The sequence below is a fragment of the Zootoca vivipara genome, chromosome 7 (genome assembly GCF_965207765.1).
Source record: "Zootoca vivipara chromosome 7, rZooViv2.hap1.1, whole genome shotgun sequence".
Lineage (NCBI taxonomy): Eukaryota > Metazoa > Chordata > Lepidosauria > Squamata > Lacertidae > Zootoca > Zootoca vivipara.
Genome location: NC_142590.1, coordinates 6,326,169 through 6,344,976, shown reverse-complemented (window position 1 = coordinate 6,344,976; position 18,808 = coordinate 6,326,169). Strand labels below are relative to the sequence as shown.

The window sequence follows — 18,808 nt, the reverse complement described above, 5'->3', positions numbered from 1 at the left end:
CATTTTCCCCCCCATTTGGCTCATTCCTACCGAAAAATGCTAAGGTGTAAGGCAGACGCTTATAAAATCCCAGACTAGCAAATGAAAACGGGGAGAGAAAATTAACTCAAGATTTAAAGAAAAATAATTTGATATGGGACCAGTGGAGACTGAGAGCTTTTCAAGCCTATCATAGGGACATAGGAAGGTGCCTTATACTAAGTCAGATCCAGTGGCCCATCCAGCTGATACTGTTTTCCCGGACTGGCAGCAGCTCTCCAGAATTTCAGGCAGGTGGCATAGCCAGCCCTACCTGGAGATGCCAGGGAGCAAGCCTGGGGTCTTCTCCATGCAAGGGAGATGCTCTACCTAGCTACAGCCCTTCCCCAAATTATATCAGTTTTTAATCTGCAAAATTTGTGTGGTTTTTCTCAAAGAAGCAATTTTATTCTAGAAACCCTGTATTTCCTCAGCACTCAATGCTTTGTGACTCCGCCTCAAGCATTGCATCCAACTGCAGTTTTATTTCTGTAAACTGCTTCAATATTTTTAATGACATAGTGGTATATAATTTTTGTTATATATAAAGAAATAGTGCTGTGTGGAACATGGTTACCAGACTCTAAATGTCACTTATTACATAGCACCTTTACCCACACTAACAGTAAGCAACAGACTGGCCTCCCTGATGCCCGCAACATTTTGTGACCATGTGTTTCATTCCAAGTGTTTTTAAATTCTTTAACAACTGGGCACCCTGCCACTAATGAAGAATTGGGTTTTTAAAAAATTACTTTAAAAAGTGTTAAACTTGAGTAGCACTGACCGTACCTGGCTTCAACACCAACTTGACATTTCATAAATTATGCCCCCCCCCAAAAAAAGTTCAAGATTGCTTAACTCCTCCTCTACCAGCACTAAAATATTATAATTTTATTTTCAAGTCTGCAGCAGGGCTAGTCTCCTCACTTAATCCATGGCATGAACAGGATTTTATAGTGATGATGGAGTCACCAAAAGTTTAGGACTACATACAAAACCAAGGAAACATAGCGTTAGTTAGACATTTTCTCCTCCAGTTACAGTGGTGCCTTGCTTAACGAATGCCCTGCTTAACGAAATTTCCGCTTAACAAAAGGATTTTTCGAGCGGAGCTTGCCTCGCTAGACGAATGCGTTTTACGAAAAATTCGTCTAGCGAATCGCGGTTTCCCATAGGAATGCATTGAAATTCAATTAATGCGTTCCTATGGGCAAAAAAAATTCAAAAAAATTCAATGCATTCCTATGGGATTCGCTAGACGAATTTTTCGCTATAAGAAAAGACCCGTGGAACGAATTAATTTCGTCTAGCAAGGCACCACTGTATCTTTATTATCGGAAAACCACTTCTTTAAATGATAAGCAACCATATGTAAAGAGTCATATTAAAACATACCTATAGAAGAGGTGAAAGAATTGATATTCCTGCTATAGACAATAACAAACAGCAGACACAAGGGATTCAGATCCAACCACCTCTTCTTAACCTGAGCCCCACATGCCCTACTTCCTTGACTCCTGAAGGACCTGTTCTCCCCATGCACTCTGATGGCAACAACCACATACTGTATCTTGTTAGGCCCAAAATGTGCTTGAACTGAACCAAAGAGAAACGGTCCTACTCCTACAAATATATCGCAGTACTTTCAGGAATCCAAACACTGCAGACAGAGGCAGTCAACAAAACTCAATCCTGGCTGCAGCTATACATTACTGAACAACCTGCTGCAAGATTTACCGTTACTATCCTTGCTGACAGATACTAAGGAAGAAGCATCTCTGTGTTTTTTGTTTTCTTGCTTTGAAGTAGACGGAGGCACTGGAACGAGTCCTTTGTTTGCGGACATGCTGAAATGTTGATTTTGGCTGGCTTGCTCACTGACTCACAGATTGTTGGCTGCTGCATATATCTGGAAGGGATATATAACCCACATGGATAGACTGTATAACTGCAATGGACCTGATTCAATTTCAGCCTTGGTTTAAGAAGGTATGCTAGCATGGGGGAAAGGATATAAATTGCAGGAGGCACACACTGTGTTCCTACATTTCTGCTTGCACTGCAAGCTGCTCCATCTGTGGCAGTTAGCCCATTTACAAGGAAGAAGTTGGACCCCTGCAGTAGAGAGTCACTTGCTATTGAGATATACTCCGTTTCAGACCACCTTGCCCCTGTAAAACTGAGTAGAGAGAGGCATGAATACTGTCATAAGATACATGTATTTGTTTTGAAACGGTCAGTAGATTTGGGGAAACGGCAAGAGGAGGGAGGACTAAAGAAAAGGGAGTAAGTGTTGGACTGTTTTGTTTCTACTTTAGTACGCTGTTTTGCTTTTAAAATACAACAGAGTAGAACTTATAGAGCCCCGTTTCCCAAGACCGCACCTTTGCTTCTGCCAGGGATGGGGAAGCTGTGGCTACCCAGGAGTTTTGGAGGCTGCCTCTCCCCCCATCCCTCACCGCGGGAAAGGCTGGGAAGGGCTGACCAGAATCGGGAGTCTGGCAACCCGACGCTGGTTCTGCATTCCTGACCTAGGCAGGCCACTTCTGTTGCTTTGATGCCTTCAGACATGATATGGATCTGGTAATAATCCCAATTCTCCGCTCTCACCTCCTCAGAAGGTTCGTGGCTTCAGGGCTGCTGGAGGTCACACCGCCTGCTGCATGGCGACCCCGCTGTCCTGAAAGGGAATGGGGCACGTGTGAATGGCCTCCCTTCTCCCTTCCCATCCCCACAGAGGCGCCTCGCCCCACTTCTCGATCCCCGCGAGCCACGCGCTCCATGAGGACTAGAAGCCTCGCCCGGCTGCAGGTAGGGAGCCCGGGGGGGGGCGCAGAGCTCGCCGGGAAGTCGCCCCCCCCCCGGCAGCATCTCGGGGGAAGAAGCGGAGGAGAGGCAGCGGCTCCCTTTACCTCTCTTTGCATGGTTCCCGTCCGCGTCCGTTGCCATGGGAACCGCGCACGCCTCTCGCAGGCGTCACTCGGAGCGCCTGACAGCAGAGGCCGCTTCCGCCCAGAACTTCCGCCAGGCGGTCCCGGCTTTCATCCCCGCTATCCGCCCGCTTCTTTCTATCTCACACGCCCGATTTTAGAATTTTTTTTTGAAGGCACCGAATTAGACGCGTTGACAACGGTGATGGGGGCAGGGAAGGGTCCTTTCCGTAAGAAGCAACAGAGCATGCGCGCGAGAAAAGGCTGCTCCACCGCGCTTGCACCCTCAGAAAAAAAGTGTAGAGGTGCGCATCTCATTCTCTGGGTTAGAGCCTCTCGGGTTCAGCTGGGGTGGCTCCTTAGGAAATCATTGCAGATGCCAAATAATTTGACATAGGAAGGAATGGGCACTGACGTGTCCATCTCCCCTTTCTGGCAAAGGACCACACACAGAAATAGGGATGGATCCCTTTTTCTATTTACTGAGTCGCAGTGTTTTATGTACAAATAGTAAAAACAAATTCTACACTTTAGAAAATGCTTGTGTCCCCTTGCCAGTCAGTAGAGCCTATGGCTGTAAATGCAGTTGACTGCGGAGGGGCAATTCAAGGAAGGCGGAGTGGCCCTTCTATCAGAGGGGCGTTTTGCAAGGGTGTGGGGGTGGAGATCCCTCTAGCTGCAGCCCCACGCTTCACGTGTTGATTTGGTGATCTACTCCAGTGTTTCTCAACCTTTTTCGGGCCACGGCACACTTGTTCCGTGAAAAAAATATTATATCATATTATAATTATGACTGCAAATCGCCCTTCTCGTCGCCGCACGTCGCGGCACGCCAGCCAGCGTCTCGCGGCACACTAGTGTGCCGCGGAACAGCGGTTGAGAAACGCTGATCTACTCAATGTCATAACCCCACACTCACCTGCGGCCCCCTAATTTTATGAGAGGGTAATGCTGTATGCAATGGAAAATCTTTCCTGAGACCTGCCTTTTGAGCAGTTGTTGCTTTTACTATGATCTAACAGATGCCAGTCTTAATGTCTATCAGTTGTAATTATGTCTCAGTCTTGCTCAGAGATATTTTTATGGAAAGAGAGGTGCCAGAACTGGCCAGGATCGCTTTCTTCGTTCCCTTAGAATTGGCCATGGTGCCCCTTGGAGAGGTGCCAGAACTGAGTTCCAGGGAGTTTCAGCTGGAAAAAGGCCCAGTCTTGCCCCCTCCCCGCATTTGACAAGGCAGAGAGCATGACCCGGGTTGCTTGTGAACCCCTCCTGCCCTCCAAGCACAATAGGGATAAAACACAGGGCATTGGTGGGTCCTCCAGGGCTCTACCCCACCCTGTCCCCCAAATTGCAGTGCAGGGATAGCAACACTGTCCTGCTCTCTCCACTGCCGTTCACCTCACCCTTGAAACTTCACACCCAGCTCTTGAAACCTGCAGAAATTATAAGTGGGTTATCTTTAACCCTCTTCACCACAGCCCCCCCCCCCCAACCTCGCATTTAGGGATAATAGGCGGCTGGTTTATAAAGGCCTATCTTCATGCTCTGCTATGAGTCCAGATGACCCCTTAGATGGCTTACATATAAAAGCAGGAATCACTTCTGCTTGGAAAAGGGGAATCGTAGTAGGGCAAACTCAGCCTGTTACTCGGTGGGCATCATGGGAGCCAACTCCCAAGGGTGAAGGTCCCTTCGCCACCCCCAATATTTGAGGTGGCCACCCCACCTCCCAGCTGATGGGCAGTCAAATGGTGTGCGTGCACCACTTCATGCGATCAGTTTTGCAGGGTGGGGCTTACCTGCCCCGCCCCCCAATATTTTATTCAAGGTGGTACCCCCGGTGGGCATAGAATGCTGAGTGTGGGGAGGGGAGCAGAGAAAGAGAAAATTGAAGGGGAGACCAAATGATAATGGATGAAGCCCTGCTGGACTAGCACACTGAACAGACACACTCCACGTTGCAGCATTTTCTTGCAAATCCCATGTCTAAATGCACACCACAGATGTGCATAGATGACCATGATGATGATGATTTAAATTTGCAGCTCACCCTTCATCCCAAAATCCCAGGGCGGTTCACAGCAGAAAAATACAAAATGAGAATACAAAATACAGCATAAAACATAAACACAGAATGGAGAATACCACACTTTCAACCAGTTCGTTGTCTAGGTGCAGTACACCGAGGCTGGAATGAATGTAGGCAGACAAGTTTCATGAATAGCAAAATATATTTCAATTTCTGTAGTACAGTATAGATCACATAATCCCTTGCAAGTAACAGAATAGGTCACAACAGACAGTTCAATACATTTTGGAATCAGTTAACAATTCTATATCCCACCATCAACAACCTTCCCTGACTCACAATGTTCTCCATATTACAAAAAGATGCAAGTGAGACTTGGCGATACCATTCCAGTGTCAAGTACAGTTTAAGGTCCTCTTCTCACCACCGTCTGTGCAAGAAATGTTTTCCATTGCTCACTCTGAGAAAAGAGGAAAACTACAGCCTTGCAAACCAGCACCTTCCAGATTAACAGGATGCCTTGTCACAGAGGTAGAAAGGTTACAATCAGTTGTGTAGATCATTTGCAGGAGATTTAAAATCATGTTGTGCCCATCCAGTTTACATTCACAGATTCAGTCCCAAAGCATGAGGTTGACTACAATTAGTATCGTATATTGATCTTCCCAAACGTCCCCCTTAGAAAAAAGTACACATATTTCCCAAAGATAACAGGATTTATTTGATAAAATTTTCAAATTATATTCTGAAGACAGAGGTTTGGGTGGTTCTCTTTAAACAAGCAGCAGAAAAGGACACAATGCGATGAAAATTCTTTGGGTGGATCCAGGCCATCTTATAATGACAATTACAGTGCCATCATAGACAATTTAAGACCAAAGCAAAAAGCTTTTTGGAAGGGATATGTCTATAATGGTAACACTGATTTAGCAATTCTACAATCTGCACATAGAGTTTGCAATGTTCTAGGAACAGAAGTCTCCCTCACACCTCTATCTAGAACCTGCAACTACAAGTGAGTAGCCTCTAAAAACAGTGTGTTTGTTAAGGGAACTTATCAGACTCCTTTGGAGCTTACACAGGGTGTTGATCCAAATTCAGATGCTCATATTTCCTCATCTTTCTCCAAAAGTGAATACTGTTTCAAAGAATTTTAAAGTTTTGAACTAGATTAAATACTGTACTTGACGTTGGGCATCTTGAAACCACTGCTCATCATATTCAATCCAGGTGGCACTTTCCCCCAAATCCACAAAAATTAGCATACTGTATATTCCTGCATATAAGACTACTTTTTAACCCAGGAAAATCTTCTCAAAAGTCGGGGGTCGTCTTATACGCCGGGTCGAATTTCTTATACGGTGAGTATATCCCAAACTCTATATTTTAACTGGAAAAGTTGGGGGTGGTCTTATACACCCAGTCTTCTTATACGCCGGAATATATGGGTATATCAATGACACACCCACCTTCGTCAAATAAACCTGGAACACATGGCACCTTAATTGTGGTACTTAATTTAATGCTGCCTGTTTTATTGGATCGGAGGCCAAAGGGCAAAGTAAGCCTGGTAAGGAAAAGACCAACCTTTACTGCTCATATTATTAAGATTATTAAGATCCTACACCTAAATGGTACACCAGTGAAAATTTATTCAAAAGGGGGGGGGGGATAAAGCTCAAAAACAAGGCACAAAAGTTACAACATACCTTTTGTGACTCATAAGAATCAGTAACATTATCCTCAAAGTAGAAGTTAACAGATTCCATGTATCCTCGGCCAATTTACATTACAACAACTATTTGTTTTGGCAAATTAAAGGTTGTGGATGAATCAAAACTCATATGCTTACATTATGGCTACTTCCATGGAAAAGGGTATAGAATACCTTACTGCTTCTCCAACCAGGTATCCACAAAGTCACATTCAAGTGGCAAGTGAACTTGGCCCTCCAACAAGAAGAGTGTCCCGTAACACACATCTCCAGACTCAAGCCCTCCTCGCTTGGGCCGTGGTTTGCGAAAGGTAAGAAACCCCAAGTCTCTCTCCCACTCTCCTTCCCTTTTCTATACCCCAATGCAAATAGCCCTGCATCTCCCTCAAAGCCTCTGCCTATACTTGGGAGTGGGCAGGAAAAGAGGTTGTCTGGTGACAGTAAATAAAAAGCAAAGTCATTTTTTTTGTGGGCCATTGGCTCCATCACATATTGTGCTGTAGCAACAAGCAAAAGAATGTATACAAATACTGAGCAAGTGTCCCGTTTCCAAAGGCAATTCAGAAGGACGGTTACGGTCAGACAGGCAAGCCTAACCCCAATCACAATACAGTGGTACCTTGGTTTACAAACTTAATCTGTTCCAGGAGTCCATTCTTAAACCAAAGTGTTCTTAAACCAAGGCGTGCTTTCCCATAGCAGCGGGGGACAATAGGAAGCAAAACATGTTCTTATTGCAAGGCAAAGTTCACAAACCAAAACACCTACTTCCAAGTTTGCAGCATTCTTAATCCAAGTTCTTAAACTAAGCTGTTCTTAAACCAAGGTAGCACTATACAGCCAACTTCAGACAGTAACACAAAAAGTACTGTTTGCAATAGGCAAAAGTCTTTACCGGAAATTCCTTCACCAACCTTTCAGTAGGATTCATGACCAGCATGGAAATGGCTCAGGTTGGAGCTGCCAAAGGAAAGAGAACCATCTGCCAAGCCACCTGCAGTCCTAGCTGCCTTGAGTGACAAAATGCCATCATTTGCCATAACTAAAGAGAGTTTCCCTTTAAAAAGTCTGCAGTCATTTTAACACGCTAGCCCAACTTCTTGTCATTGTTTAAAAGACAAACATCTTCTGACCTTGACACGGAGGGATATCCCAAAGGGTGTCAGAATTTAAGATGGCAAGTCCAGGAACGCGGTTTCACATAGTCAAGGAAAGTGGGCTATAAAACACAAGAGGAACAGTAATGTTAGGCAGGAAATGCTGGGCACTTTCACTTCTATAAAGTTATCTATTAGCCATGTGAACAAACGCCAGTGATGAAACCAAAGTGTTTTACAGAGGACCTAAGGACTTGCTGTATCTCAAGCCTGGGCAACCCCCTAACTTGCAGCAGCCAATCTAGGCAATTAGAAGTGGGTTGGGGTGGGGGTGAAGGCTTGCCTTTCCCAATAAGACCCCCCTTCAGGGCAGCTTCACCCAGCCTCTTTAACTCTCTGAATGGCAGGTCTTCCAGGTCAAGTAGCAGGACGGCCCTACGGTAAGGCTGGGTGACGCAGGGCGCCAGGGCGTCAGGGGGGCGCCACGCAGCTGCGCCCGCCAGACAGCTGTGCTGGGAAATGGGGCGGAGGGCGCCAGATATGCTTAAGATGGCCCTGTCAAGCAGAACTGCTAAGGTGTCTGCAATCCTGAAACTATAATCCCACTTGGCTCCAGCTACTATGAGGCCTCAACAGTCCAAGAAGCAGCCCCAGGGGGTTATGCATATGCATGTGGGCTGATCTGGCATTACATATTAAATGAGGAAAGGTAGTGGGCACTGCATATTAAATGTGGCAAAGATGTAGTGAATTCTCTCTGTTTGAACCCAGGAGATCCAAAGTTGGCAGTTGAATCACAGAACACAGCAAGCAAAATGAAGAAACCACTATGCTCCGCTAAGGCCTTTCACTCTTTTCCATTACCTTCCTCTCCCTCCCTTCTTTACTGCCCCCTTCCATCCTGTAAGAACCTTTGGCTTTCAACTCTCCAGAAGGACAGAAGCTAGCTTTACAGTATTCATACAAAAAGACATGGAGGAAGTTTCAGAGTTTTTTTGCTGACCCTGCTGCTTGTAATTCCTGTTAGAAAGAAACCTCAACAGTAGCTATTCTGGGCAGAATGCAACCTTCTAAACATCTGGAAGAAGTTTTCAAATTTCATGTTCACATCTTACACCTTGAATGAATAGTCTAGAATAGCAGCTCAGCTCTGTTCCTCTTACTTCCAATGACAAGTGGAATACTCACATTTTCCAAAGGGCAGTGCTTATGGGCATGCCATTCCTGGGTGTGGAGGCAAAATAGGACACTCTGGCCAAGGAAGAGCGTAATCCACAGGATCACATTCCATATGGGGCCTTTCCGATGGTCATTGAGAATGAAGTTGAAAAGCACTGACGGAAGAAAATTAAAATGCTCTCAAAATGCATGTTATTGATCATCTCATGAGACTTTGAGAAAGTCACAAATTACACTTTGGAGCATTAGAAGTCCTTACTCCTCAGCCAAGCAAAGGAAGCCCTCCCTCCTACTTTGGCCATGATCAGTCTCAGAAAATGGATATATATATATATATATATATATATATATATATATATATATATATGTATTAGAAATGGATATTTAACTGGGGTCAGGAGAGGTTCCGGGTTTCAGGGTACAAATGCTAGGGCAGGCTGGAAAACAAGCCTTCTGCATCTTAAGAACAGGTGGCAACTAAAAGTCAAACCTCAGTAATTTCAGAAACTGCTGCTGCTGGAAGGTATACAGTTGTACCTCAGGTTATGTTACCTTCGAGTAACGTTATTTTGGGTTGCGAACACATCAAACCCGGAAGTGTATATTTCTGGGTTTCGCAGCATGCGCATGTGCAAAAGCATGCTTCTCGCATGCAGAGGTGCTTTATTGCGCCATGCGCGTGCGCAGAAGCAGCGCTTCTGGATACGAACTTTTTGGGGTGAGTACAGATCCCTGGGACGAATTAAGTTCATATCCAGTGGGTCCACTGTATTTGGTACTTACTTCCAAAACCCATGAAGAAGCAGAACAGGACCGGATAGAAGTAACCAAGGCAGACGGCCAAGACGTATTCGTGCACAATAGCAGAAAGAGTGAAGACTGACAGCATAGCAACTGCTTTGGATTTTCCCCCAAATAACTGGTGGTGAGAAAGAGACAGAGACAAACAAGGGGAAGGGTGAATTCTCTGATAGGTGAATGTATCAGAGGATATCCAATTTTCAAAAACAGTGAACAGCTTGTGATAACCACCCTTAAATTGCCCATTCATATTTATTGCACAGGAAAGGTTGTTTCCAATGGTGGCCTTGCTCTATCAAAAGGACTTCTCTTCTCTTTTGTTTCTTTTTCTCTTTTTTCTTTTCTTTTTCCTTTCTTATGTCCATTCCTTTTAATTGTCTTTAGTCTTTGTTTTGAGGTTTTTCTTTTTTTGTTACTAACGTTTTGGTATATGATTTGTAATTATTTTATTTATGGATAGGTATGTGCAAACTGTGCATATGTATTTTTATCTGAAATACTCAATAAATACTCAATAAAGAATTTTAAAATAAAACAAAAACAAAAGGACTTCTACTTGCACAAGGCAGGGCACCTCATTTTTGCTGTTCCCTCCTACTCAATGCAGCCCCACAAACACTTAACACAAGAGCTGGAACAGTATGGGATATGGCATAGAGGGGTGCAATTGGTGATAGACTGGTAAAAAGAAAGTGACTTCCCAAATACTGGATACAAACCAGAGTGCATAAGTACAAGATTCTCTCTTTCCACCTTCCTCACCAGGAAAGAGGCTATTGTCAGATCTCTGTATGAGTAAAGTGACTAGGTGTTTTACATGTTGTGTAATTCACTTTTACATTAGAACTTAAATAAAATAATTTTGTGGGTAAAATATAAAGATCTCTGCCATTCCTTTTAAAAAATGGATTTCTATTAGAGTTGAAGCAAGGGGGTGCATTAAAAGATGGTTGCTTACCCAAAGGAAATCTTTGTATGCATAGTAAAACAGCCAGTCATGCACCACCACATTCCAGGTTCGGTAATACCTTGCATAAGATGTTGAATTCCACCAGTCCTGCAAGAGAGGGTCAGGGAAGTAAAAAGAGCAGAGTATTAGTAGCGACAGTAGGTCTCCAAGGCTTAGATCCGAAATGATCAGAGCTAATTCAAATGTGACATTTTCTCTACATGAACAGTAATTCAATGTAGGGGGAAAACCTGCAAAGCATATTCAGAAAAGGGAAATATAGAAGGTAGCTGAAATTCAGAGGCCCTTTCCATCTCTAAACTGCTCAAACTACCGGTAATCATTAATGGCCCCAAGTAGAAGAAGAAGCAGGATCAGAACACGCATTTTATGATCCCTTGGAATTTCATTTATTTATCAACACATATACGTGTATACTGCTCATGGGACGCGGGTGGTGCTGTGGGTTAAACCACAGAGCCTAAGGCTTGCCGAATCCCCGCGATGGGGTGAGCTCCCGTTGCTTAGTCCCTGCTCCTGCCAACTTAGCAGTTAGAAAGCACGTCAAAGTGCATGTAGATAAATAGGTACGGCTCCAGCGGGAAAGTAAACGGCGTTTCCGTGCGCTGCTCAGGTTCGCCAGAAGCAGCTTTGTCATGCTGGCCACATGACCTGGAAGCTGTACGCTGGCTCCCTCGACCAATAACGCAAGATGAGCGCCGCAACCCCAGAGTTAGTCACGACTGGACCTAATCATCAGGGGTCCCTTTACCTTTACCTACCGTGTTCCTCCTAAAATAAGACACCGTCTTATATTTATTTTACTCAAGAAAATAAGCCTATGGCTTATTTTCGGGGGGTGTCTTATTATTATTTAATTACCGGTACCGTAAGTTGCTGCTGCTGCTGAAGCGCTGACAAAGCGCCCAGCAGCGCCGCGCAGAGCGCCCCGAGCCACAGCAGGAGGAGGAGGTGCTGTGGATTCAAAGTGCTACAGAGCACTGCTGGGTCCCGCTGGCTCGGGGCGCTCCACATGGCGCTGCTGGGCGCTTTGATCACTCTACCTGACATACTCGGACGGCACTGCCGGCCACGCAGCTTTCCTGTGCCCCAGAGAAGCCACCCGGGGATCGGGCAGCCAGTTTGTTTCCCAAGAGATGCGCTCTCGCACTGCATGGAATGGGCGGGGGAGAGGCATGCTTCCGTGCCTGCACGTTTCTTGGCGGAACTGTGAGCTGAGGCACCAGCGGCCGGCGGTCCGCTGTTGCCGGTGCACCTCGGTACCTTGCAGTTGGCCGGGTTGTCGCTTTATCGACGCTTCAGCGGGGCCCGCAGCACGCACCGCGTGGAACCCCGAGCCAGCGGGACCCAGCAGTGCTCTGTAGCACTTTGAATCCTCCTCCTCCTGCTGCGGCTTGGGGCGTTCTGCGTGGCGCTGCTGGGCGCTTTGTCGACGCTTCAGCTGGGTCCCCCTGGCTCTACGGCTTATTTTCGGGGTATGCCTTATATTTTTTCAATGCATGAAAACCCTGCCATGGCTTATTTTATAGGCACGTCTTATTTTATGAGAAACACAGTATATACTGCTTGAGTACAAATAAAACCTCTGAGCATTATACATAAGGCATCAAAATTGCCAATAAAAGTTTAAAACATCAGAAAAAATCAGCAGATAAGCTAAAAACATATTAAGACACACTTCAATTTCTACATTGTCTGGATAGGCAAAAAGTTTTTAGCAGGTGCCAAAAGGAATACGGCAACACTTTATTGCAGACGTTTAAAGGCACCAGTATATGCCAACACCAAAAGAAGGCTGCAGGCGAGTTCTGCGAAATACTGTAATTTATGGAACGGGCATACTTTTCTTCCATGACGCCATACTCAAAACTATTTACGTACATTTGTTTAAAAGTCACAGCAAGGTTAAAATACTATCCGAAAAGCCCAGAAACACAACACATAGCAACAAATGCTTGTGAATCAGGAATGTCAACAGAATAAAAGGCACAGGCTCCCTTTTTCACCAGAGGGAAAGGAATGTATTAGTGTGTGTGTGTGTGTGTGTGAGTGAGAGAGAGAGAGAGAGAGAGCATGAGCCTTGCACATCAATTACCTTGTAGAACATTCTGTCAGCAAAGCGCAGCATCTCAGCAAAAGCATTCAGCCAGTAGTGAAAGAGTAAAAAATATATGAATATTGTCATCAATATACCTGGGGAGCAATAAAGAAAACATGTATTTCAGCGTAATTTATTTCATTTATGTGGAGGGGGAAATGGCTTGCCCTCCCCCCTCTGTATTGCTCCCCAAGTTTCCATAAACGCTCTGGAATAGCGAACCCTTGAAATAGAAGCAATGAAAGTAATGATTGACCTTGCTTAGGACAATATCTGAGGATGTTTGCTCTTGACCATTTGCTAATGCAGTGTTGGGCAAAGGGTGGTTGATCTGATGCCACGTATACTGCAAAAACTCTGTGAGGGACAAATGGCAGCAAATAAGCTAGCAAGGATAAGAAATGGATCTAGCAATAAAGCTCATTAAACATTGTTAATGTGTAAATGTATAAACATGTATTTTAGCTGCTTTGGTCATATTTGCTAAAGTATTAATTAGCTTGAACCTTTATAAATATGCTGTAAATAGAAGACGTATAATGTTGCACTTGTGTTTTCAGGCCACAAACTGCACGTATACTGCAAAAGCTCTGTGAGGGGCAAATGGCAGCAAATAAGCTAGCAAGGATAAGAAATGGACCTAGCAATAGTAAAGGTAAAGAGGCCCCTGACCATCAGGTCCAGTCGTGTCCGACTCTGGGGTTGCGGCGCTCATCTCGCTCTACAGGCAGAGGGAGCCGGCATTTGTCTGCAGACAGCTTCCGGGTCATGTGGCCAGCATGACAAAGCTGCTTCTGGCGAACCAGAGCAGCGCACGGAAACGCCGTTTACCTTCCCGCCGGAGTGGTCCCTATTTATCTACTTGCACTTTGATGTGCTTTCGAACTGCTACGTGAGCAGGAGCTGGGACGGAGCAACGGGAGCTCACACCCCGTTGCAGGGATTCAAACCACCGACCTTCTGATCAGCAAGCCCTGGACTCTGTGGTTTAACCCACAGCGCCACCTGGGTCCCAGGTGTTTAATAAACAAGTGTTTAATAAACATCATTAAATATTGTTAATGTGTAAATGTATAAATGTGTGTTTTCGTTGCTTTGGTCATATTTGCTAAAGTATTAATTACCTCGAACCTTTATAAATATGCTGTAAATAGAAGACGTATAATGTTGCACTTGTGTTTTCAGGCCACAAACTGAGCAAGTAGGCTCTCCCATCTCTCTGGAGGGGAGGGGGGGACTCAATGAAGAATTTAAAAGATAGAAAAGGGAGTTTACCAAAAACAAACAAACACTGGAGCCTTTCTGCTAGGGATTATATGGTTAGAAATTCCAAAAAAGGATGGTTAAGTTGTTTATGTATGCAAGTACAGCAGCTAGAATTCGTTATACACAGAAATGGAAAGATGAAAAAGTCCTTATTAAGAGGAATGGATAATAATGTAATGGACCTATGTTGAATTAGCAAAGGTAACAGCTATAATAAGAGAATTTAATGCTGATCACTTTTTTGAAGAACAGAAGCCCTTTTTGGATTTTTTAAAGAAACATTACAGGATGAAGAATCCACAACTAGGTTTTCAGCTAAGAAAAAAATAGAGACAATTGTATTGTGATAAATGAGTGACAATAGGCTGCAGCATAAGGAAAACATCACAGAAAACGGATTGAGAAGTCAAGAACAAAAAAGAAATCTCTTTTCAAAAATGTATTGAAATGTTATGTGTAAAATGTTCAGAAATTTAATAAAAGTGTAAAAGATTGTTAATGTTTTAGATAATTCAGTGTAAAAAATATGTATTTTTGTTTCTTTAGTTGTATTTGCTATTAGTTAGCTTGAACCTTTATACAGTCGTACCTCCATTTACGTAACCCTCTGGTTATGTAAACTTTGGGATGCGTGCGCGTACATGCACAGAAAAGGTCCTCCGGGTTGCGAAAACCTTGGGATTCGTCCGGACCTCCAAAATGGATCCCATCCACAACCAGAGGTACCACTGTACATATAAGAATAGAAGGTGCATAAAGTCCTTTACCAATATCAGACTATATAGACTAGAACCAAGGAGAAAAAACCTGCTGTTTTAGTTAAAGATTAACTTTTGTGTTTGTTTGTTTGTTTATTGTTTGACTTGTTTTGACTTATTTGACTGTTTATTGTTTGACTTGGCTGTTCTGATCTGAGGCTAGTTTGTTGCATCCTGTAAGGGGGTCTTGACCAGAGCATGAGGATGTCATGTCATGGCTAATGTATAATGGACAACATATAACTCGTTATATATTTAGCATGATGTAAACTGTATGTAAAAGAATATAAAAGTGTCTTGAAACCTGTGATCCCACCATTTTATGGGATTTTCCTTGACTGCAGTATAGTTAATAAAAGGGTATTGTCTTGCTGGAATCCTTGGTTGCGTTTCATATTTAATGCCCTACCTTGGACAAACCTGGGTAGTGATTTGGCCCCCTCCCTTGTCAATGACCATGTAAATACAGTGCTACCTTGGTTTACAAACATAATTAGTTCCGAAAGTCTGTACTTAACCTGAAACGAACTTTCCCATTGAAAGTAAAGGAAAGTGAATTTATCTGTTCTAGACGGGTCCGCGGAGTACTCAATCTGAAGCGTACTTAACCCGGGGTATGAGTGTAATTGGTTCCAGAAGTCCGTACTTAACCTGAAGCATACTTAACCTGAAGCGAACTTTCCCATTGAAAGTAATGGAAAGTGGATTAATCCGTTCCAGAAAGATCCGCGGAGTACTTAAACTGAAAATACTCAAACCGAGGCATACTTAAACCGAGGTATGACTGTAACTGATTACCCTCCCATTAGGAACCATTGTCTGTTTTTTGACTGGCACCTAAAACAGACAATGATGGAGCCAGACATGCTTCCCTGGGGACCGCATTATACAAGCAGGGAGCCACCACTGAAAGGGTCTGTTTGCATGTTCCACCCTCCACTCCTCCCTAAGATATTTACGCAGTGACCAGGCTGGTTCACAAGGAGAGAGGAAGCCCTTGTGGTGTTGGGGTCCTGAGCCGCATGAGGATTTATAAGTCAAAACCAGCACTTTGAACTGAGTCCAGAAACTAACGACTGCTCGCATCTCCAACGCAAGACTAAAAGGCAGAAATGGGTGAAGCAGGATTGCACCTGCTGCAGTCTACTTGTACTGATATTATTACATACTGCAAAAGCTGTTCAGAGAGAAGAGCAGTAGCTCAGTGGTAGTGGATTCATGCAAAAGGTAGAGCCAGGAAATGTTCCTTGTCTGGAAACCTGGAGATCCACAGTTAAGATCATCCAACAGACCATACTTTGCCACTTGTTGCCAGTATCACCACTGTATCTGATTATTTTTTTATTTGTTGCTTAGATAAATTCCAGAATTAAAAGGGGCCCAGTATGACACGCAGAAGCACTCACATGGAAGTATGATGTTGAAGATGCAAAGGACAAGCTCTCGTACATTAAAGTGCTCTCGACTATGGCTCCGAAATGCAGGTAAGAGGTATTTGTCAAATAAATAAGAAGTATAGAAGAGTGACCCAAGGACCTAGACAGGAGTAAAAACAAAAGCCCTTGATTATAAAAGTAGCACAGGAGGAATCCGTAAGAGAGAAAGCTGATCCCAGTTCCCAATATACACAGATATAAGCTGAGTAAACATAATACAGTATATTTAAAGCACATGGCATTCCCCAAAGAATCCTGGGATGTGCACTCTCCTCCCCCGAGCTCTAATTCCCAGCACCCTTAATAAACTGCAGTTCCCAATATTATTGGAGGGGGGGCAGGAAGCCATGTGGTTTAAATGTCTGGTGTGTATGCAGCCATGGGCAACAGCTAACCAAAGGATTCAGTGCCACTACGATAGACCGTGCTTCTTTCAGATAAACGGCATTCCACGTGGGCTCCACCATGTGCAGATTCAGCATGCCAGCAGTTGGAAGGCCTGGGTATGTAGGTGCACTTACAAGCAACAGAGTCAGCACACATTGGAAGCCTGTGTATATGTGGAGGGGCCCAGGTGGAACACCTGCTTTACCGACAGCAGTTGCTGTGGTAGTGGTTTCATTGTCCTGCAAGGAGCAGGTCCCACAAGTGGAGAGCTGATTAACAGAATGTTTAGGGAAGCTTTTAATGTTTAATAGATTATTGTATTTTAATATTCTGTTGGAAGCCGCCTGTGGAAATCCAGCCAGTTGGCCGGGGTATAAAAAATATTAATTTATTATTATTATTATTATTATTATTATTATTATTATTATTATTACTTTTTATCCCAAATGGTCCTTTGAACTTTTAGGATCTGTGAAACTGCACAGCTAGCCTTCAACCATGCTTGAAATCAGCTGATCTGTTCCACTCGGCAAAAATAAAATAAAATATACAGATGCTGCACTGTTCACAATTTCCTAAACTTTGGAAAACGTTTATTGATGATCAGAGGACTAGCACACAGACATTGGTTAAAAGTCAGTTTAGGAAGGCTTGTCATTTAGTACTATTGTATCCTGTCTTCAGAGAAATGAAACTGTTTTATTTATCTTATAATGGGTAGGTGTGTTTGTCATTAGTTTAGGAGAATTATTCATTCAGTAACCCTTTGAACTTTTAGGATCTGCACGGCTAGCCTACCTCAGGGGAAGACTACATCTCCATTTGAAAAATACAACCGGGCTTGAAATTAGGTGATCTCTTCTACTCAGCAGAATAAAAATATAGTCAAATCTTGGTTGTTGAACATAATCTGTTCCGGAAGCCCATTTGGCTTCCAAAACATTTGACAACCAAGGCTTCTTACACTCAAGCGGAAGCCACGTCGGACATTCGGCAGCCGAAAAATGTTTGAAAACCTCAACACTTCCAGGTTTTCTGTGTTCGGGAGCTGAAATGTACGATAATGGAGGCGTTCAGGAACCAAGGTTTGACTGTACAATTTACAGATGCTGCACTGTTCACAATTTCCTAAACTTCGGGAAACGTTCAGATAATAAGAAGACTAGCACAGAGACATTGGTTAAAAGTTGGTTTAAGAAGGCTTGATGTTTAGAACTGTTACGTCCTGTCTTCAGAGAAGCAAAACGGTTTTATTTATCTTATAATGGGTAGGTGTGTTTGTCATTAGTTTAGGGGTAATTATTCATTCAGCGATCCAAATCTATGACAATAGGATGCAATTCCATGTGACCAGGCATGGCAGCTTCAGAAAGCTTTGTCTCTGTTTTTTATGCCAAAATAAAAATAACTAATGCAGGCTTGTGCAGTCCAGTAGGCTAGTATATATTTTTATGAACCAGGAACTCTTAGCAGTTTTCAAGGCTTCAGAAACACAGGACTCCCAAAAGGAAGAGAAATATCTAACCTGTGCAAACATGGTAGCTACATAGCTCCATCTTATTGTAGGAGTTCTGAAAAGTAAAGGAAATCACAGTCATTACACCTAAGTCAAGACAAGAGCTTGCTTGGCATCAGCTGAAACCTAATTTGTGAGAATTTTACAAACAACTGCTAGACAGCAAGTCACTTTGAGTTACTTTCCATAATAAAAAGCAATAAAAAAATAAAAGCAGAGCTGATGTAGTCTTTAGTAAACACAAACCAATTTCTATTCCAGAACAGCCAATATTCAACGTAAGAAAGTATGTTTGCTAGTTATGACTTTGCTCAAATGGCATGTTTTACTAAATGTGCAGCTGCACTATGTTTTTTAAATCAGTTTGTTATTTTGCATGAAGAAGGAAAGGAGTAGTTGATGGCAATAGGATATACAAATAGGAGAATGTGGAATACCATGAGAAATTGAAAGATAACCCTGTATAATTTCTACAAAGGAACTCTAGCAATATATATATATATATATATATATATATATATATATATATATATATATATATATCCCATCAAAACGCATGAAGAGCACCTGTTATTTGAACCAGAAGCAAAAAGCTCTGGTGTGCTC

General features: G+C 43.4%; 2 protein-coding genes across 7 annotated transcripts in view; both read right to left on the bottom strand.

Moving 5' to 3' along the window:
• The window catches only part of AXDND1 (axonemal dynein light chain domain containing 1), a 40,008-nt gene extending 37,046 nt beyond the window's left edge, over window positions 1-2,962 (bottom strand). The window contains exons 1-3 of one of the 4 annotated variants that reach the window (XM_035123956.3): window positions 2,934-2,962; window positions 2,406-2,701; window positions 1,759-1,930 (exon numbers count right to left, since the gene is read on the bottom strand). In XM_035123956.3, coding sequence (XP_034979847.2) covers window positions 1,759-1,867 — 109 coding nt within the window. In that variant the 5' untranslated portion in view covers window positions 1,868-1,930; window positions 2,406-2,701; window positions 2,934-2,962. Of the gene's footprint in view, window positions 1-1,758; window positions 1,931-2,405; window positions 2,702-2,933 lie in introns of those variants that run through there. The other 3 variants (XM_035123955.3, XM_088673694.1, XM_088673693.1) reach the window with 3 other exon arrangements.
• A 2,201-nt stretch (window positions 2,963-5,163) lies between these two features.
• Window positions 5,164-18,808, bottom strand: part of LOC118089157 (sterol O-acyltransferase 1) — a 34,116-nt gene continuing 20,471 nt past the window's right edge. For 2 of the 3 annotated variants that reach the window (XM_060276616.2, XM_060276619.2), the window contains 7 exons: window positions 18,212-18,257; window positions 16,270-16,399; window positions 12,837-12,934; window positions 10,730-10,828; window positions 9,754-9,889; window positions 8,980-9,125; window positions 5,164-7,913 (listed from right to left, as the gene is read on the bottom strand). In XM_060276616.2, coding sequence (XP_060132599.1) covers window positions 7,857-7,913; window positions 8,980-9,125; window positions 9,754-9,889; window positions 10,730-10,828; window positions 12,837-12,934; window positions 16,270-16,399; window positions 18,212-18,257 — 712 coding nt within the window. In that variant the 3' untranslated portion in view covers window positions 5,164-7,856. The remainder of the gene's footprint in view (window positions 7,914-8,979; window positions 9,126-9,753; window positions 9,890-10,729; window positions 10,829-12,836; window positions 12,935-16,269; window positions 16,400-18,211; window positions 18,258-18,808) is intronic. The other variant, XM_088673704.1, reaches the window with a different exon arrangement.